The 27,530-nt window shown below is 40.5% G+C and overlaps 1 protein-coding gene and 1 long non-coding RNA gene across 4 annotated transcripts in view; both read left to right on the forward strand.

The window, feature by feature from the left end:
• The first annotated feature begins 1,773 nt into the window (after positions 1-1,773).
• The window catches only part of TFDP1 (transcription factor Dp-1), a 48,992-nt gene continuing 23,235 nt past the window's right edge, over positions 1,774-27,530 (forward strand). For 2 of the 3 annotated variants that reach the window (XM_062606960.1, XM_062606962.1), the window contains exons 1-3: positions 2,477-2,657; positions 3,311-3,395; positions 16,113-16,179. In XM_062606960.1, the coding sequence (XP_062462944.1) occupies positions 3,384-3,395; positions 16,113-16,179 (79 nt within the window). In that variant the 5' untranslated portion in view covers positions 2,477-2,657; positions 3,311-3,383. Of the gene's footprint in view, positions 1,913-2,476; positions 2,658-3,310; positions 3,396-16,112; positions 16,180-27,530 lie in introns of those variants that run through there. The other variant, XM_062606961.1, reaches the window with a different exon arrangement.
• LOC134157696 (uncharacterized) lies at positions 23,044-25,510 on the forward strand. Its single transcript, XR_009962425.1, has 2 exons — positions 23,044-23,897; positions 25,071-25,510. It is a non-coding gene; the product is annotated as an uncharacterized LOC134157696 (long non-coding RNA).

Genomic DNA, 27,530 nt, shown 5'->3' on the forward strand with positions numbered 1-27,530 from the left:
TTCAGGAAGCCTTATTCAGCAGCTGGCTTGGGTGCTTCTTGGCTTTTTTTGTGTTCAAGTCCTTGCCTCTTTCTGAAAAGTTATAAACATATTTTCATTATCTCCATCTTTCTCCGATGTCCACTGCCATCGAGTTTAGTCAAGAACACTGAAGCAATGGGGTAATAATAGTTGTTACCAGAGCAGGCTACTTTCCTACATGAAAGGAAGATGGAACAAGGAGGTGGCTGGTCTCCCAAGTAACAGGATGACAGGAAAGTCTGAAGCTGTGGCAGGGGATATTAGATTGGATATTAGGAAAAAATTCTTCACCAAAAGGGTGCTCAAGCATTGGATCAGGCTGCCCAGGGAAGTGGTGGAATCACCACTCCTGGAAGCGTTAAAAAATTGTGTAATGAGGCCGTGACATGGTTTAGTGGTAGACTTGGCAATGCTGGGGTAATGGTTGGACTTGATGACCTTAAAGGTCTTTTCCAGTCTAGCTGACTCTGTGATTCTGTGAGCTGCCACAGAACCCCACAGCAGCGAGCAGCAGGTTACTGTGAATGAAAAACTTCAGACATTGCTATTTATTGAGAAATGAAGGTAGCATCCATTTCCTCATTACTATAAAACACAACTCCCCAATGCCTTAAATTAAAAATTGAGATACAGAAGTAACTAAATAGAGAGTCAACTGATGAAATGTGTCTTCGCTGACATCTGTGCTAACTCATTTTGCTGTTCCTGTATAGCATCTCTGCTGGTTGCATCTTCTATTCCCTACCAGTGTTCCATTCCCAGGCATGACTACAAAGCACCACACCTTTAGAGAAAAAACCAACCCTTTTACTTCCTGCTCCTCTCTTGATCACATTATTAACAGCCTTGTACCTAACATGCTTGGTATTGCATGTACAACCATGTGCAGCTTCCCCCACTCCATCAAAGTGCCATATACACACTCCTGTAACCAACACCAGCTTTTCGGTTTGTCGCTTTGCTGCAATGTTCCAGTCAAGGGGAGGCTCCCAAAGAAACTGTGGCTACCCTATCCCCAGCAGTGTTCAAAGCCAGGTTAGACCCGGCCTTGAGCAACCCAGTCTAGTGTAAGGTGTTCCTGCCAGTTTGAACTGGATGACCTTAAAGGTCTCTTCCAACCCAAACCATTCTATGGTTCTATCCACCACTACAGGTTTGCCTTTGTGGCTCCCACTATGCATCCTGCGAGTTTTTTTTTGCCAGGAATTACACCATTCTTGTGTAATTACATCACACCCTGCAGCTAACATGCACCATCCCCATGGCCGTCACTGCACACAAGCCAGCACACAAGGTTTCACACCCTGGAGATACCAGAAATTCACACAAGTACAGGTCTGGCCTCATTCACAGTGAGGTCCAGCGGCCGCGTAACAGCAAACTTGGATTACTACAAAAGCCTCATTTCAGCAATGGCGACTGTCAGCCAACTTGCTGAAGTAACGGCCAGGCAGTACGTGAGGAGGAAGCACCGGCAGGATGTTGTGGCAACCAACTACACCGCCCGGCCGTGCCGTGCCGTGCCGTGCCGGCTCCCGCGCCACCAGAAACCTGCTCGGCAGCGAGAGCTCGCTCCTCAGCCCGGCGCGTCCCTGCCCGCGGCGGCGGGGAGCCCCGTGTCCCGCAGCGATAAGGGACTCGGAGGCGCCGGCCGCCTTCCCGCCCTTTGGCGGCGCGGCTCTACAGGCCGAAGACCGATCTCGCGCCGATGCTTCCCGCGCGCTCGCGCCGCAGGGCGGTGAGTCGGAAGGCGCGAAACTCCCGCGCATGCTCCCTGCTCCCCGCGGAGCGGGCGGCCGGTTGGCTTAGCCGCTCCGCGTGTGCCCGTGCAAGGCACGCTACACCCCGTGACGTCAGCGCGCAGCGTCACGCCGGGGGGACGCACAAAAGTGTAAGTTTCAATTTTTTTTTATTTTTTTTATTTTTTTTTTTACCCCCTCCCCGTTTGCAGGGAAAAAAAAAAATTCAAATAAAAAAAAAAGGGAAGAGCGGCGGGTTCGAGCGCGCGCGTCCCGCGGAGGGGTTGCCCCCCTCACTCCCCTTTGCCCCCCCCCACTCCCCGTGCAGCCCCTCGGTGGCTGGGGCGCGGGCCGGGACAGCAGCAGCGGACAGGTGTGTGGGGCCGCGGGCGGGCTGGGGGGGGCGGTCCGGGTGCGTGTATGTGTGTGCTGGGAGGGGGATGTGTGGGCAGTGACTAGCCGGGAGCCCGCCAAGCTGGCGACCGGCGGGGGCAGAGGCGGGTTGGGAAGTGACAGCCCGCCCGCCGCAGGCTGAGACCCCCCCCCCCCCCACTCCTCATGCCCCTTCCCCCCGCCCCGGAGCTCGGGGAAGGGGGGCGGACCCAGCCGGCTGAGCCCCCCCTCGCTCTCCCCCCCCCATTCCCCCGCCCGAACTGCCGTTGGGGCCGTTGGTCTCCCTCCTCCCCTGCCCCCTCCCGCCGGGCTCGCCAGGCCCGCGCGCGCGCCGCCGCACATGTGCAGTTGGGCGCCTCCGCAGCGGCAGCAGCAGCAGCGGCAGCGGCGGCGGCAGCAGCGCGGCGGCGGGCGGGGGGTGCTGCTCCCGCTCCGCGCTCTGGGTCCCTGTTTGCGGGCGGCGGCGGGGGATGGAGCCGGAGCTCTCCGCCTTCGGCCGCTCAGGTGCGGGCAGCCTGGGCCGGCCTGCAGCAGGAGGATGGGGAGCACAGGGGGGGTGGGATGGGGTTGTGGAGGAGGAGGAAGGGGGTGCTGCCGCCGGTTGTGCGAGGAGGATGGGGACGGGGTGGACCGCGCGCCCCATTCCCCTCCCCCTACCGCCGGCAGTGCAGCCCGGCGTGGTGCCCGGGGCGGGGGGTGGCAGCTGCCAGTCTCTGCTGTGTGCCCGGTTGCCAGCGAGGAGGAGGAAGAAGGGCGGGGGGGGGGAGTTGCAAGGCCCCGAGGGGGAGCTGGCCCCTGGGGCCTACTTGTGCCTGCTGCTAGAAATGGGGGTGGGGAGGAGGAGGAGGAGGCCGAGGGAGGGATCGCTTCCCCCGCCGCGCCCCGCGCTGCGGTGTTGTAAGGGGCGCAGCTGGACAGGGACTCGGCTGGGGTCGGGTCCACGCAGGGCTCAGCCCCGCTGTCGGGAAAGGAGGGTTTCTTACACGTGATCGTGAGGAGGGGGGGGCTTAGGGAATGAATTGGTGATGACAGGAAACTTTTTCCTCTTGAAAACCGGTTCTTTGAACGCTGAATTGTATTTGGCAGTAGTCAATAATTGTAAAAACTTTCCCTCCTTTCATTTTTAACAGCTGATGTTGTCTTTACTTGTTTTCCAGAAAATAGCACCATTGTCTCTGTGTCCTGCAGCCATCAAGACTTTAAGAGGACTGATTTCTAGTCTTTGGTAACATGGCAAAAGATGTAAGTATGTTTGTAGCACATCATAGGTGGAAGCATAGCTCATGGAGTATCTTTGTTTCTGTTAACAAAAGCAAGCGAGGTCATGCTTTATAATAGCTGGCATTAATGAATATACGAAACTTTACACTGTACGTCAAGCCTAGGCTGTGTTTTTCTGTAGATGCAAAAGCATAAACTGGCTTCAGATCTGCAGCCATTTATTCAGAGTAATTAATATTAAGAATTCACTATGTTCCTAAAAGTACTTGGGCTTTTGGTGTCATGTGCATTCATACTGAACACTAAACTTGGTTTTGAATTGATTTAAAAAAAACCCAGCAAATACTATTCAGATGACAGATTTGTCATTGACTGTTGTAGTCAGCTAGCATTTACTTTCTTGAGTTCAAGGAGGCATCATCTGTATTCAAGGGAGTGAAGATGGTTCAGTCTCTGTAAATGTTTATTGTTTATCTACCAAAAGATGCTAGTTAGTGTGTATGTGAAAACAGGCTTGTATTTACTCTTTACTCTTTATAATACTTCTAAACAAAATTTAAACAGGTTCTGCCTTTAAGATGTAATTCATTGTTAATACCTAATAAAATGGGGCTTTCACATTTCCGTATTGAAAATAAGACAAGATGTTGCTCCATATTCAAATTCGCATGTATATCCCCTTCAGAGAAAAAAAACAAACCTCAAAAAAATAAGAGCATATAAGCTAATAAAAAGTGACACAATTCAAATTCTTAACCAGCAGGTTACAATCTAATATGACTGTGTTAGCTTTCATATAGCAAGCACTCCCATGAAATAGTGATCGGTTTAACAAACTAACCTTGTAGAGAGTTGTAGTAGTTCAGAAGCAATTGAAAAACATCTTAATGCGCAGAGAAGTAACCAGAAATGCGTAGTTGCTCAGAGCTTGCCTGGAAGAGATAAGAGTGGCCAAGTACGTTGCAGATAGCAGAGTTCAGGGAATGAAAGGCCATATAAGTGGGAAGAAAATGAAAGGGGAATGTTAAACTAGATGAAATTGAAACAGTTCAAATTAATTGAGCTACTCAAGTGCAGTTGTTTAATATTAGCTTTTGGGGGAGAAATCAAGTAAGTGAAGAAGTACTAGCACCTGAATACAGATGAATATCTTGAGAGGTCTAGGGGAGCAGAATGAGAATAAGACGTTTAAGAACAAGCCTCATTTTTGAAAGACGTAGGTTATTGTAGAAAAGGGAGGAATGATGTATGATAATAAACTTCAGAAATGGAAGAAGATGCTACAGATAGGAAAAGAAAATGTTTTCAGTGTCTTTATTGCAAGAATTAATCAGCTGAATTTGGAAAAACGAAAATCTAGGTCAGGTTTTAGGTAAAATTTTCAATGTACTTGAGCACCCAATTAGGGTGGCTAGAAAGGGTATGCAATCTTAAGTGAAGGATTGTCTAACCTGTTCTTAAAAACCTCTATACATACTTAATCCTGCCCCAGGGAGGAAAGATGAACTGCTTAGCTTTTTGCAGACTATTACATACCCCACCATTACATGATGTCTAAAACGTGTAGTGAATGCTGGGAAATGTTAAATTTCCAGCTCTGATTATGGGTCCTGTTAAGTTCGGTTTAATGCTGGAAAATAGAGATGCTATTTAGTATAGCTCTTTTTCAGAAGAGAATAGAGATATTCCTATATTTTTTGTCCAAAATCCAAGTTCTTTTCCAAGGTAAATAGTGGCATTAATCATGATAGAGACAGTATCACTGTATCACTGAATTTCTGGGTAGTGAATCCATGAAGACCTGCACCACTGTAAATTTAAACATTCTGACATGGAAATATGGCTGTGATGAATGGCTCGTAGTTCTGCCATGTCACCTATCAAGTGCACTAACTGACTGCGAGATGTAGTGGTGAAGAAGATGGCATAGTTGATGACTGCCCCCACCCCTTCCTTCCCTTTTTCTCAGCAGAGCTGAGATGGCTAAACTGTGGTAAGGACCGTGCTGTTACTATGCTAAGTCTGGGTTTCAGGTGGCATTTACGTGGCCAAACATGCTTCAGTGTGCTCCAGCCTTGGAACACAGGCTTGGTGCATGTCCTGCTCTTGTGCTGCTGGGGCCTGTGCTTGCTCTGGCGTGGGTGCAGCAGGCAGCTCTGCAGAAGAGGAAGGTGTGGAACCAGGGCACCAGGAGAGAGCATGCTCTTCCTTAACCCCTCCTCCCACCTGCCACAGGAGAGATCACTTTCCCTTTTGTTGCTCTCTTCCAGCTCTTCTTATACCTCTTTACAAAAACTCTAATTTGAAAAGATTTCTTTGAAAAGTCAAATACTTGTAAAAGTTTGCAGACTAAGACTTTACTGGGTAACTGAACAAACGGGGAGCATGATGGAGAATACCAGTAAACTCAGATGTTTTTATAAAGGGTTAAATAATTGCAAAGGTACAACAGATGGCAAGATAATGCTCATCAGCTATTTGACCCAAGTCTAAATTCTGTTAAATATTACTTTAAAATGTATTCCTCTAATGCTTTTCAGAGTGTACAATAAAAAGAAATAAGCAACAAAGCATTTTTTTTTATTTTTATTTTTTGCAAAATACTCCCATTTTCTCAGCAGTGGTCAGGGAGCTATTGGGGGCAGGGGGAAAGATACCTTCATATGGAGCACCTTAATTAAGAGCCTGGAGGTGGAGTTTTAAGAGCATAATCAGAAGTAATGTTATAGCAGGGTAAGTTGAAAAGTAATAATGCAAAAAAAAATACTAGCTGGTGAGGGTTAAAGTAACTGGGGGTATATCAATATATTTAAAAAACCACAAACCTTTTATAAAAAGTATAGGGTATCTGGAATGCAGTAAATGTAAAGGGGGAAAAAAGAGAAGCGTATTGTGGCCTGGTAATAGCAATAAGCATAGCAATTTTTTAGTTTTATGCAAATGATCATTGTGTGGTGGAGCTGAGAAGCAGTTCCAACAGAATCAGGCCGATTGGCCATGGAGTATCATTCATTCAGTTCAAAAGACCTTCATTACTTCATTAGAAGACTACCTTTTGTGTAATTTAAAGAAACAATGGGAAAAAACACCTGGACAAGAGAACACCAATTACAGTATCTCAAGGACTTGATTCCACTTGGGAGTGGGATCATTCTATTGCTTGTCAGAGGCTGAATGACAAATGAGGTTGAGGTCAGTGGAATTTGGTACAGTTTGGCACGTACATTTGCACTGTGTGGGAAGTTTCTTGGTCTGAGGCAGAGGGGGTCATCACATGCAGACAGTCTCCAGAAACTCCATCTTAGCCATCCTCTCTGGTTAATCAGTGTCATTTGCTAAGACTGCTGAGTCTACTGTAAAGTCTTTCACTGCTTACAAATGTGGCACCTTCCAGACAGGAGCTGGAGGAGCAGAGCCAGATGTACGCACTGAGGTCCTCAGCTGACTTTTGCTGCTCATTGGATTCATGGGATTAATAGTTTGGTGGGGAGTGCAGTTCTCTAGGTGGAACTGTGACCTGTCCATCCTTGGCATGCTTAAAATTAGGCAGGAGGCAGCATCAAAAGGAGGAGCAGGAATTACCGTAGCAAGAAAGTAAATTTGGTAACTTCCTTTTTTTGTCTTTCAGTTCCCACTCTAAGATTGAGGAATATTTGCTGGCCACTCTTATATTCTGTTATGTATTGAGAATTATCAGTAAATTAAGGCCGCAAATACTTTCTAGTATCAATGGTTAACATACCTTCCATCACTAAATTAAGAACTCCTGCAGTGTAGCTGAAGATCCAACTTGTGCTCTGACTGTGTTTTGCCTCTCAGGTACTTCTGTTGCAAATGGACTGTTGAGGCCTCTTAAGCAGCCATACAGAAGGAGAAGCTTGTGGGTCTTTAAGAGCCACTGTTTAGGTAGAAGAGAAGAAGCAGGAGTCGCTTGCAGGAACTGGGCCTGTTACACGGGGTAGTCCAGTGTATGGTGTTACTGCGTGTACTGAGGAGAAAGGGGCTAGACAAAAGGAATGAGTAGGATTCCTTCTGATCTCAATAATTGCATATATCAAAGTAGGTGAATTACACAAACAAAATACTGTCTGTAGTAGCAGTTGCTTATGATCGTTTCAGTTGTTCACCAACATTGCATTGACTGTTTCCAGTCATTTAAAAAATATATAATTGTTCATGAAGAACAGGCAGTTGAAAAACTAATTTGGTGTTTCATGAACTTCTTAAAGTGACATACCACTGTTAGTCTTCAGAGTTTCTCACAGACTGAAATATCTTTCTTGGGAGCAGTTCTTCTGGAAAGCTCGTGCATTTTAGTGTTTCATAGGTTGCTGACCATGGCACTGGCTTTTGAACTGTTCGTTCTAGAATTAGATTATAATTATTTTTTTAATTATAGTTTACTGACATCTTTTACTTGAATTACATAATGAAGGATTTTTCCCTTCATCTCTACCTTGCATAAAACTTACTTTATCTCTTCAGTATTTCTTGGTGCTTTTATTAATCTTACTGCGTAGCAGCTATGACCCAGGTATCTAACTTTGCAAAGAAAGCAGTGTGCACATGTGTAAATCTGAGGGATACCATGTAAGAAGTGCTGCCTGAACAAAGTTCAGGACCTGATCTAACATTACTGTGTAAGAGGCCTAGAGATATAGGGATTAAGGTTGATGGTTTATTTTAATTGAGTATTTGGAGTACATTTGGGTGTGTAGTTCAATCCAGTTACATTATTTTACAGTATTAATAAATATTTCACTCAAAGGATATTCAAAACCCCACAGCAAATTGATTTCTTACCTCAGCTTTACTGGATAGGTTTGCTAAATCTGGGGGAAAAAGCTCTGAACTTCTGCATATTAATTTTCTGAGAACACCACAAAAGTTATACTTAATAACTTTCCTGTGGTGCTTCTACATCAATCTTGAGCAAGTCTTTGTGGTCTGAAAAGTTACATTTGGGATGGATTAAAAAAAAAGCCTAATGGAAGTAGGAAAAAGATGTATTTTGGATCTTTTCTGCATGATGCGCTTTCAGTGCCTAGAAAGTACTGAAATCTTCAAAATGTTTTTCAGACTTTTCTTAAAATACCAGCATGTGTTTCTCCTTTTATATTTATTTTTGGTTATATACTGGGAATTTCAGTGAGGCAGACTAGAAAAGTTAAGTCTTTAGTGAATCTTAAGTAAATCAGCTTTCTTTGATACCAGTTCAGTGACTTCTCAGTAGCTTGATATATTTCTGTTTGCCCTTAGTGAGTTCTAAAGTGTTCAGAAGTTTGCAAACTTAAGATCAAATAAGATAAAATTAGGTCTTCTAAAAAGGCATCTCGGTCTGGGATTTTGAATGTTGTTAAAATTTTAAAACATGCTTTTTCAAAGAAGGCAGAAGGGAACTGATCTCTAAGCTTTTTACATCCCAATTACACAATAATAGTTTCTCCTTTTTTCCCCTTTGTATTTATAAGTCAGAAAGTAGCAACTCAGAAGTTGGCCATTCACCTTGCCAGTTTATTTGTGTAAATAAAGCATTTTCTGGTACCCTTCAAGTGGTTTAACTTCTTTATTAATTGTATATGTGAGTTAATGACAGCATAAATATGTATTTGTAGTATTATTGGGTAAATACACCGTGCTGTCAACTTAACACACTAAACAAAAATGCAGCTTTTTAAAGTTACACTAGGGATCACTTACTTCAGTGTTTGTCTGGGTATCATTTAATGGAGATTTATTGTGGCTAATTAGAAGTGGGAGGAAAAATGGGCCAATCTTTGCTAAATGTCTCTGTGTTGAACTGGTTCTCAGACAGATAGCAGGCAGCTTGATTTTAAAGGTTGTCAGTGGGCCATATCCCCACAAATGCTTCTAGCTACTTGTCTTGTGTCGCGTTACGTTTGCAAAGTGTCTCAGTATTGCATTAACGGTTACACAGTCTTGCTTGAAAATTACATTGTGGGCTGCTGTAGCTTCATAATAGGCTGATAAGGAGGTTGGTGAGGCAAATTGCATTGGAACGGGTCCTTTTTAACAACAGTTTCGGCTGTGGTTCAGATGCTGTTGAACAAATGGCGGTAAAGATTTAATTTGGCTGGAAAAACAGAAGTCTGTTAATGTCAAGTCTAGAACAGCACCAGGAGCTTGCTGTGGAAGTGGCTGCTGGTGGTACCTCTTTGCATATGAGTGTTTGGTCCAACATGCAAACGATGATTTTTATTTTCCGATTAATTTATTTGGTAAACTAGCAAACCAGTGTTTTGGTCATACTCGCCGTAGGAATCTTGTATTCTATTTTGATTTACTATTACAGCTTTACTGTTAGATTTTGGGGTGTCACCTTTAAATTTTTCAAGACTTGTATCACTTGGGCAATAGAACTACTCTTAAGAAACAGCACCGTGTAATGGCTTTAGCTCCAGTGGTATTTTTGATCTATGCTGCTGCTTAGACTGGACCACTGTTTGACTTATCTTCAAAATGAATTCTTCATTTAGTTTTTGTGAAATTCTAGATGTGCTGCTCTGTGTGTTCGGAAAGAACAGCCAAGAAGGCTAAAGAATGGTCTTGGTACATTCTGCAATAAGGACACCTCAGGTGTCATTCTTTGTACACACAGTGTCCGGCTTATGCGTAGAATTGGTGGAGCCTATATTCAAACCAAAGTTTGATGTATTTAACTGAGATACTCATCTGTATTTAGTTTTTACCTTTGCAGTTCTGCGTGATCCAAATCTTTACTATATAATGCTTTTACTGGCCCTTGCTGGTTAAAGTGCTAATAATTCCAGTATAGTTTTTTGAAAGCTCGTTTCTATGGTATAGCTTATCGCTGATTGGCTGACAAAGCACATTAATCTCGAAGGTGGTGCCATCAACTGAGGATGTGGTACGAGCTGTTTCAGAAGGCACCTACTAAGACTCAGTGAAGTAATACATCTGAGAATTTTACAGGATCAAACTCCTATAGCCTGACTATAAGAGTTCTTTTGTATTACTTTATACAGTAAAGAATAGTTCTTACTGACTTCATTTGCAAAATGAAATTCCAATGTTTTAAATATAAGAACTTTTTTCCCTTTGTTTCAGTCCTTTACTTCTTAAGTGCCTTTTAATTTCTGTGAAAAATGAATTTGATATCCCATTAAAAATAGTTTCCTGCAGTTATGTGATGATTCATTTCCAGATCATGTTTGCTTTGGTCCCTGAATGAGAATCCATTGGAAAAATAGTGCATTATCATCTTGTTGCAAATGACATGTGCTTATGTTTTTCCTGAACCCAGGACAGGGTGAAAGAAGAATTAAGGTTGCTTAAAGAGCGTTACTTTGTAGCTGTGCTGATTTTTCCATTGTGTGTGTTTGTTGCTTCCTGATATTAAAGTAAGGCAAACAAAACCCCAAAACAAACCTCAACATTGTCAGTGATGTGTCAAGTAGCAAAATTGCTTGTCATAGGGCCTTTACATTTATTGCCTACTCTTAAGCAGCGAAATGAGTAGAGGTTGTCATTGTGTACCGATTGAGTTAGGTGCAGTTTGCACATGATGGGTAGTTGTTGACTAACAGGCTTTGCAAACACCTGTAGACAGGAGAAGCATCCTCCTGATGCCTTTGATGACCTTTGGGAGCAAATGTACTCTTAACAGGAATACTGTTCCGTTCCAATTCCTCTGTTTTCTGGTTCTGTCTTTACTGTTTCTTTTGTGATACATTTTTTAAGTTCTCAGTCTGAGTCCCAGCTTCTTTATCCTTTCAGTCATAGTTTAGAATAGATTGTCTTCCTTGTTCCTGTGTTCCTCCCTTCTCCTCAAAGGATCCAATCTCCGTCTAGTAAAAATTTCTTATAGGTTCTTATCAGTTGTTGCCTGTACTTTTTCAGTGACTCCCAGTTTCTCTACCTCAACCCTTAAGCTGCCATCTTTCATCTGATTTTCTAGCTCATTTTCTGTTTCTTTCCTAGACAGTTCCCAGATTGTCTGTTTTTCTGTCTGTCCCATTCTGATTCCCAGTATGTAACCATTATTGTATATTAGGCACAAACATCTCGTGTTTTGCTGTCGAACCCAGTGCTGTGCTTCAATCTAGAGGGCTAAATCTTCTGTTAGCAGATTTCTATTCTCAGTACCTTTTGGCAAATACCTCTGTTTCCATTTCTCTCTGCCCATTTTGCTGCTCTTTAGTCTCTTTTTTCATGGAGTGCACTAAAAATGGTCTTGTTATCTAAAAGCAAGGTAGAAGAGGTATTTCTGTGGCATAAAAGCACTATTCTGTTCCCTGTTTTACTTAAGAGTAGTGGAGGGACCTTCCTCTCATAAATGTGATAGACTTAACCATGTGTACATTTCCAGTCTTGTTTCAGTCAAGCTTCTTGGTCATGCTTTTATAGGTTGCTTGTCCTTCAGTCCACATTCAGGTTGAAACTTCTCTGTTTCATTTAAAAGTTTAGTGAATTAATTTAACATCAATTTTTATTAAGAAGTTGAGTTATGAGTCTGAAAAGCTGTGGGAGAAATGATACTTTTGTCATAAGTGTGTTTCTGGTGCATAACTTCTGTGTTGTTAGTAAGATACTAAATTATTCTGTGATAGTCTGCACTAAGGGACTTATTAAATGAATGCAATTCTGAGCAAATTTTGTTTCACATTAACTTTAATCCCAACAAAAAAGATGTTTCCCAGTTTACTGACTTTCAGGCTGAGGGCACTTTTAGTCTTTTTAGCTTTTCCTTGTAAACAAAACAAAAATAGACTTTCCAGCCCTTAGTCCCCTGACAGCTGATGACCTCATAGCCAGCCAAAGCTAACTTCAGTTGAAGTTTTGATATGTTTAGTGCATCAATTGATTTCTTTTCCTTAGAAGTTCTGAATGATGTGACGAGACAAAGCTCAGGTAGTAGTTGGGGTCTCCACTCCAGCATAGTTTCCACAGCTAAAATTGCCAGACTTACTTATTTGTCCAGTGGTCTTTAACCTTATTCCTCTGATTTGTGGAAAGGAGATCTTAAGTTACTACAGTTTAGAATCTATGTTGAGTGTCAAGATTTTTTAAACATTTTTTTTTAAATTGCTGATTTTGTTGTCATGTGACAAGGATAAAGGGGGTGTAAGTTCCCTGTTTAGGATGTTAGGAGGTTCTTTATGTAGCCAGAGAATTATACCTAGCTAGCCACAGAGTCTCTTTGAAGAGGAAAGCAGTACTAAATTGTGAAGTTATATGCACTTAATAAGCTTTCAGAATTGAGTATCAAGAGCATGGTATTATTTCAAGCAGCCCTAGTGTTATCATCAAAGGAAGTAATGCATCTTGAAATTGAGAATCATGGAAAGATAAGAAGAAAATGTGGAATAATAATAATAATAATAATAAAGGCATTGTCAGATGAAAAAAATAATGTACCTTGTAACGAGTAGCTTGATAAGACCTGAAAGCTATGTTTTTTTCCCATCAGAAAAAAAAATTTATGTCTAAACCCTCCTTGGCAGAAGGTCACTTTTCCACTGGGGAAAAGCAGATACTTGCTGGTGTGTTTGGTTTTGTTGTTGGGGTGTGTTGGTTTTGGGGAGGGGGTTTGGTTGTGTGTGGGTTTTTTTGTTTGGTTTTTGTTTGGGTGTTGTCTGTCCCATTGTGAATCTGTGACCGAGATAGACCTCATGGGAGCTCTAGTCACATTTTCCTCTATTTCTTTTCTTTCTTTCTTTTGGGCACTGTACTATGCTGCATAGGTTACAGAGGGAGTAATCTTGGTCTCCTGTCCCAGATAACATGCTTGAAAAATGGTGGGACTTTTTCTGAAATACATGGAAATATTTATTTTAGTATTTCCATTTTAGAACAAAGACACCAGAATTTCATGCAGGATGGAAGTTTTGCTTTTTGGTTTTCTCCCACCAAAAACTTGTATCTGTGACTGAGAAGACTCAAAACTAGTGGTAAATTTTGATAACCTTAGAACTGCATAATGTCTCCAGAAGAGTGAAGAGCATACTAAGGCTAGAATAACAGAATTTTCATTAGAAATTAGTTTTCATTACCAATCATAGCAGCTGAGGGTGCTATCTGCTGTGGGATTTGGTCATATTCTTTCCAAATAGTTCTCTTGGAGTCTTTCCTAGGCATACTCTTACAAATCAGTTGAATATTTACCAGCCGTTTTAAATGCTAGAGCTGAACCTTTAGTAAGACACTGGTATGGAAAGGTGGTGGAATGTTACTACTGTACTCGTCATCAGTGTTGTGGTTCCTGAGGGGATTCTTCTTGTCTTTCAGTGATCGCTGTTCTCTGATTTCCCAAGGTGTATTTCTTTATTAATTAAATGCAATGTTTTTTGCAGTGCCCTCCAATTTGTCCGTGACTTGCGTAATTCCAGTCACACAATAGCATGGTCCAGGACACGTAGCCCTAACCTGACCCTTTGTAATGCCAGGTTAGCTTGTGGTTTTTGGAGTTGCATACTGTTTTGGCTGATATTTATCAGTGTATATTTTAATTAGGTAGGAGAAAACTTGAAGCTTGTTTATTTGATACTAGGGTATAGTGGTTGGTTAAATACTTAAGGATAAAATTAATGAATAGAAATGGTTATATTTGAGACCACAGTAGTTAACAAAAATAGGGACCACTAAGTAGCTGATCACTGAACTGCCTGATTTGTAATTGCTGAAATAGTATTTTGTATTTAATACTCGAGTTTGCTGAATATCACAGCTTAAATATTTGGCTTTGGATTATTATTGTAACTGATGTGTGAGCTTGATGTAAGTCTGCTTTTGTATATTAAACTGATGAATGGGTTTAATAATTCAGAATTATTAAATTCATGTGCTTCTAAAATGAAAGACATTACAGATTAAAACAGCCATTTTATTCATGGTCCACTGATCACAAACTCAATATATTAAATGTCTTTCCAGTCTCACTGATTTTCTTGATTTTCATGGAAAAGCGAATTTGCAGGAATACTTGAGTACAAGCTGCCTCTTTCTGTAGTTGAACAGAAATTGCACAGTGAAGGACTGCATTTAAAGAAATAAAGGCAATGAGACTGCACTTCCTGTGTGGTTTAAACACTCCTGTTGTGAAACTGAGGTAGAGTTGGGAGTATAATGTAACACTCAAATTCATCTTCATATAGCCATTGGGTTCCAATGTTCTGGAATGTCAAATTGCTGTACAATGTAGCTGTAGTAACATCTTTGTAGGTCTAGTAACATCTTTGTACATGATACCAATTCATGCTGATGAGTATTAACTTCTTTCTCCGAGAGTGTCTGATATAGGCTGTTACCCTTCTGAATTATGTAGTAAGTATAGTAAGTGTGATGAAGAATTAAGCTTATAGAAAGCTCTGGTGCCTGAAGTAAGGCAGTATAACTAATTTCTTCAAGTGGACCTTTGCATCCCTACTGTGGGCAAGATGGAGAACAGGCACTCTTTGTATACTGGTAAATTCTTGAGGTTAGCTTAAAAAAAATGCTGATTTGATACTTGGTGGTTCAGGAGGGGAGAATTGGGAGAATGGAGGACAGAACTGCCACAGGCTCTTCATTCTACCCATCAGTTCTGCTGTCTCCTCACTTACATTTTCTTTGCGCTGCCAGAGCCTCACCACTGCCATGCTGTTACAGGCCACTGCTCTTTATGCTTCCATTAGCAAAATTTCTCTTCTGCTCGCTTTCCAGCCTGTCCCCAGGGCTCGGTCATCTTTTTCTCCTCTCTCCCCTTTCTTTCACCAAGGACAGAAGGTTTCGTGTTTTGTGAAGTTTCCAGTCTTAAGAAATCATTGCTGTCATACACCTGGCAAATAACAGCACCACAGCACCCTCTAGTGGCTCGCTTTATTTGCTGAGCTTCTGGCAACGCATGACTAGGGCTCTTCAGGTAGACTATGAAGGGAAAAGCTTCGCTGCTCACTGACAGCAAACCACTTAATTGTCTCTTGAAGACTGTCAGACTTGGCAGCCAGCAAAAATGCCAGCTATGCACAAAATGTGGCTAGGGGCTTTTCAGCGTCTGTAACACCACATGCTAAATTATGGTTAAGTACAAATGTTAACTTTCATGCTGTTCTTTCTAAATGGAAACAGTCTGTATGTCCTGTTTTCATTATTTTATTTTTTCAGAACTGTTTTGTCTGGAGATGCCAGGGAATTACTGCATCAAGTACTTAATGTTACTAATAAATGTTTTCTATCCAAAACTTATTTTTAAAAATAACTTGTAATGTGATCTTTCTCAAAGGATGTTGATTATTTTATAAACATAGCTCTTCCACTTAAGGGCTCAGTGTGTTTCTTCTTAATGCCTTTTTTCTGATTAAAATGGGTTAAGGTGCTCTTTACCACCTCTACTGTTTTTGCTGTAATGTTTTTAACTTCTGTGATAGGTAAATAGTATCTCCACAGAGAATGGTGTTGTCACAGATGTCAGTGGTTCGGATTAGAAGGCTGTTCAGATGCCTGTTGAAACACTGCATGTACACTGTTAAGAACTTAGAACAAAATAGCAAAGTAGGTATAAACCAATTTTCTGCTTGCTTTTAAAGAGTATGGTATTTATAAAATGAAGTTTTAAAAAATTTTGCAAATACTATGGCACAAACAGTGACATTATGTATTGTCAGTTATGTGACCAATACAACTAGCAGCAGCAGAGACTTCTGGTATGTTATCTTCCATTGTTAATGGTAAAGGGTATCTCTGTTTCTAAGTTTTAATAGAAGTTACTTTCTTTAACAGGCTGGACTAATTGAAGCCAATGGAGAGCTTAAGGTGTTTATAGACCAAAACCTAAGTCCTGGAAAAGGTAAGAGCATAATTTTTAGTAGAACTCTCCATTTTGTGATTTTTAGTTGTTACGCTTTATTACTGGCTTTCAACTATTTAAACTTAGCATAGTTTTTGTAAAGCTTTTCTAAGTTATATCACATAATCAGCAAGCAAACTGTAGATTTATTTTTTTCTGGTTTATCATTGTCTTTAAACTGTGTGAAGTTCAGTGGTAGTTTGTTATCCGATGTGTGATCTCCTTAGCGTAGCTTGGTTTTAAGTGTAAAGGCTACGATGGTCTAAAACATGCTTTGGCTCTGTGTTCTAGCAAATGGGAGAAATGCAAGAGTGTAGGAGTTTAAAATGGGTTGTGACAGTTTTCATGATAGTGCATACACATTAGTGCAAGCCTATCTAAAAAATATTTTGAACAGAACTGTTTTGGACTTTCAGATAATGGCTGTGCATGTGTGATAGTGTAATGTAATCAAGCAGTTTGATAAACCACAGGCAATAAACTTGAATTTGAATTTAAGCTCAAAACCAACGGTATCTTAACTCTTGGGGAGTTAGGAGCTGTATTTTGTAATTAACATAGTGGGAGGAAAAAACAGAAGCACCGCTGAGTTCCAGTTGCCTGCAGTCTTGGACAGTTATGTCATATAACCTCTTCTTTAAACTGATGATGCTGTACATGAAGATTAGATTTTTGTTCCCTGTATTCTTGTGGGAAGGCTGTTCCATAATGAGACTGTAGAAGTAGTCTGTGATTTCCAGTTAAGTATATTCTTGCCAGCTTATGCAATTTGCTGGTGGCAGTGTTACTTTTTCATTTAATAGTTTTCTCCGGTGTGTTTGCATATTCTTTACAAATAACGGTAGGGTATCTGAAGAGTTTTTAGCTTGAGAGGCCACCTAGCCACTGTTTCCTAGTTTCCTCATTACGTAAGTTCTTTCTGTCCTCTGTATTTTCATTATCGTCACTCCTTGACCCTGTTTGATGGCTTTCATTAACCTTCTGGAACATAAGTGAGCATATAATATATAAAATTCCCAAGTGAAGTGTCAGTCCTATTTATATGGAGGTCTCATTAATGTTTTTTATGCAATGCCATGTTTGGTTCACAGGCACCTCACAATATATTTTGGTGAAATGGCTGTTTTCCTTTGTTGCTTGTTCCGAATTACAATAGTCCGGTTTAGTCTTGTGCGTGGCAGATGGTATGCTTTGATAGGCTGTACCAAGTAGGGTAAAATTCAGTACGACAAAGTCACCTACTTCTTGTCTGATGTTCTCATAAACCTCACTGTTGACAAATCTATTGACTTTATGCATTATTGGTTTATGATAGTACTATCAGATTAACCTGTAGTCCAGTACAGGTGATCTCCATTAATGTTATTGCTCTAGCCTTTATATACCATTTCAGGAAACCTGTTTAAGCATTTGCTTTCACAACCTGCAGATCTTAACAGTTTCTGTTACCGTCAGTTTAACTTGGCAGTTTTTCTAGTTACATCAGGTATTTGATTGGAATCTCACTTGGTTCTCTCTGTGACATTCCCTTGTCTAAAATATACATTGCTTCACAGAAGTGGGCTGTCTGACTAATTGCCGTGATCTGCTTTTGATGAAGAAGGCGCTAAGGGTTGAGTAAGTGACACTTACTAACTGGTTCACATGTATGTTCATTGACACAGTCTCATAAACCTGAACAAAAAAAGTGTGCTAGTAGATACCTGTTCCTTAACAGCTATACCATTTTCCCTACCCCTGTTGGCAGTAAAAACCTGTGTTTTTGTCAAGACAGGTACTTAGAGAACATTTTACACCCATGTAGGTGTCTCTGTCTAGACCTTGTTACAGTCTTGTTACAGTAGGGAGGTAGTCAAAACGGGTAGTGCAGTCTAGACAGCAGGAATTGTAAATGTTAATCTTCCATTATCATGTAGCTTAAGTAGAACTGGGCAAAGTAAAGGCCATTTTGTTGTTTACAGAATTTCTAAAATGAATTCAAGGGAATAATCCTGGTTTGCAGCTCCTCCAGTTTGAGAGTCATTGAAGCTCTATTCTCAGTGTATACCACCATGAATAATATAAGGAAACTAAGCTATCCTCATTGAATTTCTGCACCTCACTGCTTTTGAGAGACTCTCTTAAAATTCATGGACAGCAGCTAAATCTTGAAAAGAAACAACTGTTTCTCTTGGCTTGATCATTTTACGTTTCTTGCCTCTAAATTGCCTGTGTTTTATATGCAGGCTCTGTAGTCTTAATCAGAGTTTAAAATAACTAATATTTTGTCACTAAAGTACTCAGATACATATGAGAATGTATTCAGTGAAGTAGTATTCATTTTCTGTTGCCAATTTTTTGTAATTTTTAGGGGGTGTTATAAAAACCTAATATCGCCAATCTGTTTTAATTGATTTTTATTATATTTAATATCGAGAGACAATAAGCAAGCAGTGCTGGGTGTGCCGGGGAGTCTCCGCTCCGCCCGAGACACATGAGGGGAATTTATGGGGATAGTCTCTTCTACTTTTTGGTCTTGGGTTTCAGCCAATCCTGTTGTCTTCTTTTCCCGGGCTTCTTGGGTTTCAGCCAATCCTGTTGTCTTCTTTTCCCGGGCTTCTCCACCTGTTGCTGGGGTCTTGTCTTCGGGTGAAGAAATATTATGTCTATCACAAGTCTGACCACCATCTTAGCCCCCATAAATTCCACTCCATATGTGTTTATTTGTTCAGCGCACAGATTTCACAATGTTCTGTAACAGGACGTATCTCTAAGTTACCTACCCCCTCCCCCTTTTCTAAGAACATTCATGCAATTTAAACAACGAACAAAACATTTCTTTGCACAATATTGCAGTTGACCCAGGGGAATTATTCCCTTGTTTCTTCTTCCTCCTCACTGTGGTATTGACAGGGACACTTATCGTACCCTTTGCACATAGCACAATGATCACAAGGGATTCCATCTCCACACAAAGTGAATGATCACTAGGACCCCTGAGTTGCTGACACGAATCACTCTGATGTAACTCACAGGGGGGTTGTATAGTCTTTAAATGCTGGAATTTAAAATGCAACTATTATACACAAAATTGGTATGTACTCTCTAAAAGTAGCTGTCTACGTTACATACTATTATATGGAAAAGTTCGGTCCTCCGCTGTCTTGCTAAGTTTGTGTGGAATTTCAGTTCTTTTCACAAGTAATGGGATTCAGTCCACAAGAATATATTTAAAAAAAAAGCCCAAACAAATGCAAAACCAAAATACAAAGTAAGTTTTTTGCAGGGTAGCAGAAGTGTATCTTGTGTACCACTTAAGGTAAGTTGAAGGAGGTCAGGAAATAATCTTTCTATTCTTCTCTTGTAGTCATCATTAAAAGTGGAAGGGTTTTTTGGTTTTTGTTTGTTTGTCCTCCCCTTTGGCTTTTTATTTTTTAAAATGAAAGAATTTTTTCTGGAAATTGCAAGTCAATCACAAGGAGAGTTTGAGAACTGATTGCATCAAAAATCTCCCTACTGTCAGATGAGTGGTTTGCTTAGCCCAGTCTGCTGCCCCCAACAACAGTAATAGGGCAGGATCTTTGGGGAGAGCGCAGGAGCTTGGCTGCTTTTTGAAGTTAATTCTCCTTATGTTCTCATAGCAGTCAGGGTGTCATTGGATTAGTAATATCAGGGAGTACATTCCACCATCTTTTTGAATAGTCCAACTTTGAACAACTCAGCAAATTCAGAATGTAGCCTCGACAAGAAACTGAAGACTTGATACAGTTTGAACATGTTGCCAGCCAGATGTGAAAGGAGAATGAGCTCAGCTGTCAGAGGAATAAAGGGCTTAGGGGGGTGGTAGAGGACAGAAAATGGCTTGTCTGCTGGGTAATAAGGACATGCCTGCATAAATGTGGTTTGGGAGAAAGCAGAATATTTTTCCTGAAATGGTTCCTCAACACTTAATTAAAGTTCTGTAAGGTGTGTACAGGATGAAGTAGGTAGATGAATCAACTCTGAAAAATAAGCAAAGGTTGACTATTCTGACAAAAACAGGTTATTATGCAGCAGTTCTTACAGCCTGAACAGCTTTGCTGCAACACTTTCAGAATAGCCTGTGAATGGACTTATGTAAATTTTTAATTTGCACGGGCAAAAATCTGGGGAACTGTGAATAGCTTATTTTTAGACTGAGCTTTGTTAGGGTGTGTAGAAGTTGTTCCTTAGATAAGTGATGGAAAGGGGACATCACTCATCTTGCTCAGCAGTTACACTGAACAGTTAATGCTGAACAACCTCTTGCTCATATTAAGTTGTAGAATCTGGAGATCTGTTCTAAGAGGAGAAAATACTAAAAAAAAAAAAACAAACAAAACCCCATAAAACTAACCAACAAAAAAACCCAAACAAGCAAACCAAACCCAAGAAAAACAAACAAAATCCCCTAAAACAAACAAAACCCAAACAAAACATGTATCATTTATAATGTATGTAATTTTGAGAAAATTGGTCATGAACATAAAATACCATTCTAGAAAATGCTCCAAAATTGTCCATCTTTGAAAACATCTCGAGTGTAGATAAGAGGCATCAATCTATATGTGGTGAAAAATTGCTGCAAGCTTGTGCTTCCTCTAGTGCTTGTACCCAACCTCCAGGAGAGGTTGGGTATAAATTAATTTTAGGTTATTCAGAAAGAAAATTTAGATCTGTCATGCCACTAGGTGGCATTATTGGTATGTAACCGGAGAATACTTGTAAAAGGTGTCTTTAACTCCTTCCACCTCTCACGCTTTAAGATAAGGTTTCATATTCTATAGGCATAAAAACTTTAGTTTTATTTTCATTGCAGACTCAGTAGTTGAAAAAAATGAAGTCAAATATGTAAATTTTAAAGGTGTATTTAGACTGTTACATATCAGCACTGTCTAGCTGTAAGATTGTCTTATTCTTTTTATTTATATGACAAGAAACTTTTGCAATGGAATGTTACTGTTAATTTGATTTGCAAGATCAAACTCTCTCTGATTTTTGGCAGTGTCTGCAATTTTTCCTCTAAAAGTAGAGAGCTGTTTCAGAGCAAGTGATTCAGATATATGCCTTAACATTAGTTATAAAATGCCTATGTATTATTGCAGCTGAAGTAAATCCAATTATTATTATTATTGAAAGTCAAGGTCTGGAAAGAAAACTGTTACTGCAAGTAAGAGCAATATTTTGGAAAGTCTAGAAAGACTTTTAAAAGTCTAAAGGTAGACCACACAGTTTATTTCAACACAGACTTGCAAGGACAGGTTTGTAATAGCCAAAGTATTAGTAGTCATATCTAAGGATGATAAGAATCACCCAAAAGTCTTCAGTTGATGTAAGAAGTTACTGAAGACCTTAGTACTAGACACTGGGGAAGATTGATGTCTTTGTAAAAAATGTTCATAACTGCTGTATAAGCATTTTTGTTGTCTTAACAGGGTAGCTTGATGTGTTTAATGAGCAGAGATATTTTTAATTGATCTGGCACACGGAGACAATCCTGTATGTGTTGTCTCGCCTTATGGTAGGTTGATAACCTCAGAAAAAGAGTTCAGCGTTTTCTGAAAATTAGCATACAACTAACCATAAAGTATCTGTGGTGTTTGCAAGAAAATGTTAAAAAAGGCAACTTCTCAGGAGTGCCGTCTGAGGGGTCAGCTCTTGGGATACAATTGTCACCTCTCTCTTCTTCCCCACATCATCTGATTATACTCTTTATACATATTCTGTGTATATATATAATCTAATAATCTAAAACTAGTCAAGTTGATGCTTTTGTGTCAAGGAGTGATTTTCTTTGAAGGTGATGTGGATGGGATAAAAGGCATTTTAAATGGCACCTTTAAACTAATGTTTTTATCCTAGATCTGTCTTCCTCCTCTTGCATGGGGAAGAAAGCAGTGGTTCAGGCTCAGTGATTCAAGGTAGATCTTGTAAAGCAGAATGCACTGAAAATACTGTAGACAGTCCTAGAGGGAGCTACTTAGCGTTTGATTTCTGTTTCCTTTGTACCTAGTGTTGGGATTGAATGACATCATTGTCATACCTTGTGCTGGACACTGTATTGAGACAGGTTAATGGATTTGAGACTTTAGTACACCATTTCCTGCTGTCATGATGCTTTGAGGTAGAGAAAGAGGTGGGATATTTAATTCATACAGAAAACTTTTCTTGTTTTGATGTTGATATGGTACCTTGTAGTTTCAGGGTGTTTCTTTTAGACCTTTCTTTTGTTACCTCTTGTTCAGTGTTAGCTGTGTAGATGAGTTGGGCACTTCTCTCAGCCTACTTAGTTGTGTCCAGATGACTGTACCAGCTTTCCATACCTCTGAAATTCTTACTTTCTGTGCATTATTTCCCATCTTGACTATAGGTGACATTCTGACCCCTGCTTCACCACTGTTCAAACACAGGTGCACAATCTCTGAAATGAGATAGAGGATGAATCCTGTTTTGGACAATGGTGGAGATTTGGAGCCTTCCAGAGATTCTTCCTCTTACCAAAAAGAAGCAAAAATCCACATACAGAAGACTGAATCTGTACTTTTTTTTTTTTTTCCAGATAATTCTCAGATCTTTTATGTAATCTTATATCAACATTTGCATCTGAAGCAGGGCAGGTGCTCTGGCTTTAGAGAAGTTCTATTCCTATTGATTATTTTATTATTTTATTATTTTTTTTTAAATTCCCAAACTGAAGAATACAGTATTCCAGCCGGCACATCCCAGAAGTGGTGATCACTATGGAATCTAGTGTCTGTGTCACTTCCTTAGACCTCTCACTCATGGAAGGTCTCATTGGTCTTTTTTGGTTTCCCAAAAGAGACCTATTGGCTCTTCAGCTGATACTCCCTTAGTTACTAGTTCTTGTGACTTTTCTTAAAATAACCTTTTGCTTAACTCCTAACCACTGATCATATAGAGTATTTACTACAGATTTGTCTGCTGGACAGAGTTTGGTTGAGACTGTTGCAGGAGACAGTAGGAATTTGCATTCTGACAAGCCACTCTTATTCTGTATATTCTTTTGAGGAGGCTATAATAGTTCAGAAAGTGTTTGCAAAATTACCTGCTTACCAAATTCAGTTCTTGCCTATACTATATTGCTTCTGTGCTAGAAGACTGACAAGACTTAGTTTGTTAAAGACTTCATTATCAGGAATTAGGCTTGTTCTGTTGACTGCTCTCTCTTTTGTAAATAAGGAAAACACAAAGATTGTGTCAGAAGGTGGTAGAGCACTTAGAGTGGATGGGATTTCTGCTTCTGAAGCTGGGAGAACCTCAGGCCATCCTCTTTGACCTGAAGTGGCAAATTCAGAGCTGTTACTGTTCCGTGAACTGGAGCAGTGAGCTCTTGCAGAGATCTGCTTTGTCTGTAGAGGGCAGTCCTTTATCTACTGTTAGATGTGCTGTGTCTTCCTGTGGCATCTCAGGCTGTTTAAAATGTTCATAATTAGCTGTATCACCAGTCCTCTTTACCACTAAAATTCTGCAAAGAAATCTGTCTTCTTGGTAAAATGATTTGATTTATTTCTATACGCAAGCAAAGGTCCAGTTCAGAAGGCCTCTCCTAAATGTAGCCAGTAACCAAGAGCTATTTACTGCACACTGTATGAAGAGAACACTTACATGGAACAGTTTGTAGGCAGATAAATAACAGATTTTGTTAAAGGGTGCTGCTTCTTCTGCTGTGCAAGTGTTATTCTGCATTACTCCTTGATCCTGTCTGTATCATAGAAACATAGAATAGTTAGGGTTGGAAAGGACCTTAAGATCATCAAATTCCAACCCCCCTGCCATGCGCAGGGACACCTCATGCTAAACCATATCACCCAAGGCCTCGTCCAACCTGGCCTTGAACACTGCCAGGGATGGAGCATTCACAACCTCCCTGGGCAACCCATTCCAGTGCCTCACCACCCTAACAGGAAAGAACTTCCTCCTTATATCCAATCTAAACTTCCCCTGTTTAAGTTTGAACCCGTTACCCCTTGTCCTATCACTACAGTCCCTAATGAAGAGTCGCTCCCCAGCATCCCTATAGGCCCCCCTTCAGATACTAAAAGGCTGCTATGAGGTTTCCATGCAGCCTTCTCTTCTCCAGGCTGAACAGCCCCAACTTTCTCAGCCTCTCTTCATAGGGGAGGTGCTCCAGTCCCCTGATCATCCTCGTGGCCCTCCTCTGGACTTGTTCCAACAGTTCCATGTCCTTTTTATGTTGAGGACACCAGAACTGTACACAGTACTCCAAGTGAGGTCTCCCAAGAGCAGAGTAAAGGGGCAGGATCACCTCCTTGGACCTGCTGGTCACGCACTGGCTTTCTTAGCTTTCTAGAAAACACATGATATATGCCTCAAAAGCAGCTTTTCTGTGTCAAGCACTGTTGGGTATTAGCCTATTCTAGAATGTCTTATTTTGAAAAGTCATGTTAACTTGCACTTGAGACTGTTTACATGCATCTCCAGTACAGCCGTATTTTCCCTTTCTAGAGGCAAATGATTGAAAACATGATAATTACTGTAAGAGTGTAGTTGAAAATATGACAGTTTATTTATACTCAAATATCATATTTATAGTTTGACTTTTTTTTCGTTTTATATTCTTAGATCTAAGTGTCTCCTCCCCTTCCCTCCTCCCCTATACACACTAGCCCACAACTAATAAGAAATGAATCAGCTTATTGAAATTCAATATAAACTTCTTCACACTTTATATCCTATTCTTTCAGCTGTTGCCAAGACAAGGCTTAATCTTCTTAGAGAACGTAGCTTTAATATATAACCGACTAGAAGAGGTTTACTACAAATGCTACAGAAAGTGACTATTAAATTTACTAGATACTAAACTTTTCATACTTTTCACCTATGCACCTCACTTGTGCATTGCTGTGGTCTAGAAATGTATCATTATCTTCTGTTAGGAAGCATTCTGGAACTTCATCTTGATGGAGCTCTATTTCCCCATAGGTTTAATGGTTGCTTATAAGTTACTAAGAGTAATCTTCCAAACTGGTGATGTTTGGGAGACTGAGAATTTAAGTAGTAGTTACATCGTTCTGTATAAATTTGTGGTGTTCTTTATTTGGTCTTTTCCCATGGTTTTTGAGGTCTTCAGAATGGGGGGTGGGAGGGGTGGAAGACTTGCCAGAGCTAGCAATATTATGTTTTTGTTTTGAAAAGGAAGAAGAGTCAAAAAAGAGCCAGCAAAGCTGTTTGCAAACTTGTGGTTTTAATTTCTACATGCTGTTACACTCACCATATGCTGGCCACAGAGTACGGGGATATTCAGATTGCAGTGTTTGCTGTTAGAGTAATTAACAAATAATTAGTAAAATTCCTTTGAGAAACTGAGCTGTCAGTCACTTGCAAAGTGAAGTTAATAAAATAAGACAAACAAACAGCAAAGCCACACTCACAAAAGTATTCTGAAACCAGAGCATTATGAGCCTTTGATGAAAGTTCAGGTGGATATGAGGAAAAGGGTTGCACATGACATAAATGAGAAAACAGTAGGATGCACTTGGGCAGAGGCAAATTGAAAACACCCTTTGGAAAAATAAAACAATAAAAACACAGCACACCACAGCTCTTTCCCCACACACACACACCAAAAAAACCCCAAAACTAAACCCAAACCCACCACCAGATGCCCTCAGTTTTGTCTTTTTTTCTCCCCCCACCCCCATTGTTAAGCAGTTATGCTCTTTCCTGTTTAGAATGATACCTTTTATAGCTTGACTTTGACTTTGCTTCAAACTGTGAATTGTGTTACTCTTATTCCAGTTACATTTGTCTTTCCTTGCCAGTCAGTTTGTGCCACAGACAGACGTACTTTGCAGTTTCTGTATAGAGCCAGATTGGTTCAGATGTGTGATTAACTCTGGCACAGCACCACAGGAAATGTTAATGTAGTTTGAAGCATAGCGTGTGCTTTTCCCTTCACGCGGATTCAGCATAGCGCAGGATGAAATGAATAAGGAGGTTGGAAGCCCTCTGATCTAACCTTACAATCAAACAGAGCCAGCTTCGAAGCACAAAGTCTTCAGTAGTTGAATTTTTCTGTATATCTCCAGGCAACCTCCCAGACAACCTGTTGCTGTGCTTTACCGTTCTCATTGTGACTTTTCTTTCCTCATATCTGGTTGGAATTTGCTGTGCAACAACTTGTGACTGTTCTCTCTTTTCCTTTTGTCGTGTGCTCTGTCAATCTCTAGAACTCTCCACTTAACAGAAGGCAGAGATTAGGTTCCCACAAGTAACACCCCAGTCCTTTTCTGCACATCGAACCCTGATGTGTGCTGTTGCGTGGAGTCACAAGTACAACATTTTTGCATGTTTTTTTTTACGTCATAAAAGATTTTAAGAAACAACATGATAGCATAAGGAATTTATTCTTAAACACACCAGAATGAAGTGCTGCAGACAGACGTACTTTGCAGTTTCTGTATAGAGCCAGGTTGGTTCAGATGTGTGATTAACTCTGGCACAGCACCACAGGAAATGTTAATGCAGTTTGATTCAGCATAGCTGTTTGTATTCACAGAATGAAATGAATAAGGAGGTTGGAAGACATCTGATCTAACCTCTGAGTGCATCTGAAGTGTCAATAGGTGGTCAAGATGATTGTGGGGAGTCTCAGAGCAATACTGTTCTGTATGAAGTTTTCCTACTGAAGTGTTCCTAGAAGTTGTTGTCTTAGGAAAAACCTGATGACATGAATGGTTATAAATCACCTTGTCCAGATAATTATCTTATCTGAGTTCCTAAAGGGCCTAGCAATGGTACTTCTATGCTGCTAACTCAGTATATGTATAATTCATATAATACCAGAAGGATAGAAAGCCACATTTCATACGCCAGTTTCTGAAGGGCTCAGGTAACTGCAGATGAATAAATCAAACTTTAGTTAGGCACATTGGTTGAGCACATAACAGAAGAGTAAGACATGGACAAACATGATAATGGGCAGGCATTAACAGGGCTTTTCTAGAGGGAGAGGAAAAGGGAGGTTGTGAAGTTAATGTCTTTTCAAAGTCATACTTTGAAAGAGTCAACAGCCTTGTGGATAAGGGTTATCTTATCAGTGCCATGTCCTTGGATTTCTTAAAAAATATCAAAAAGCCTTTGGCTATCAAGGTCCTTAATCAGCCTGTTAAAGAACCTAAGGTGTCATAATGGGACAGTCCTCTCCTGGATTAATAATTTGGTGAAAACCAAACTAGATACAGTAAGTGTCCCAAGTGGAGCTATTAGCACTCTAGAAGATCTTGAAGTCATGGCAGGGTATGTTATTCACATGTTGTATCAGGGTTTGGTGAGGAACAAGCACATTGAATTTTGTGAATTGTTTGGAATAG

This window comes from Pezoporus occidentalis, unplaced genomic scaffold (genome assembly GCF_034315485.1).
Source record: "Pezoporus occidentalis ecotype Australia unplaced genomic scaffold, CSIRO_AGI_Poc_V1 ctg99, whole genome shotgun sequence".
In the NCBI taxonomy this organism is placed as follows: Eukaryota; Metazoa; Chordata; class Aves; order Psittaciformes; family Psittacidae; genus Pezoporus; species Pezoporus occidentalis.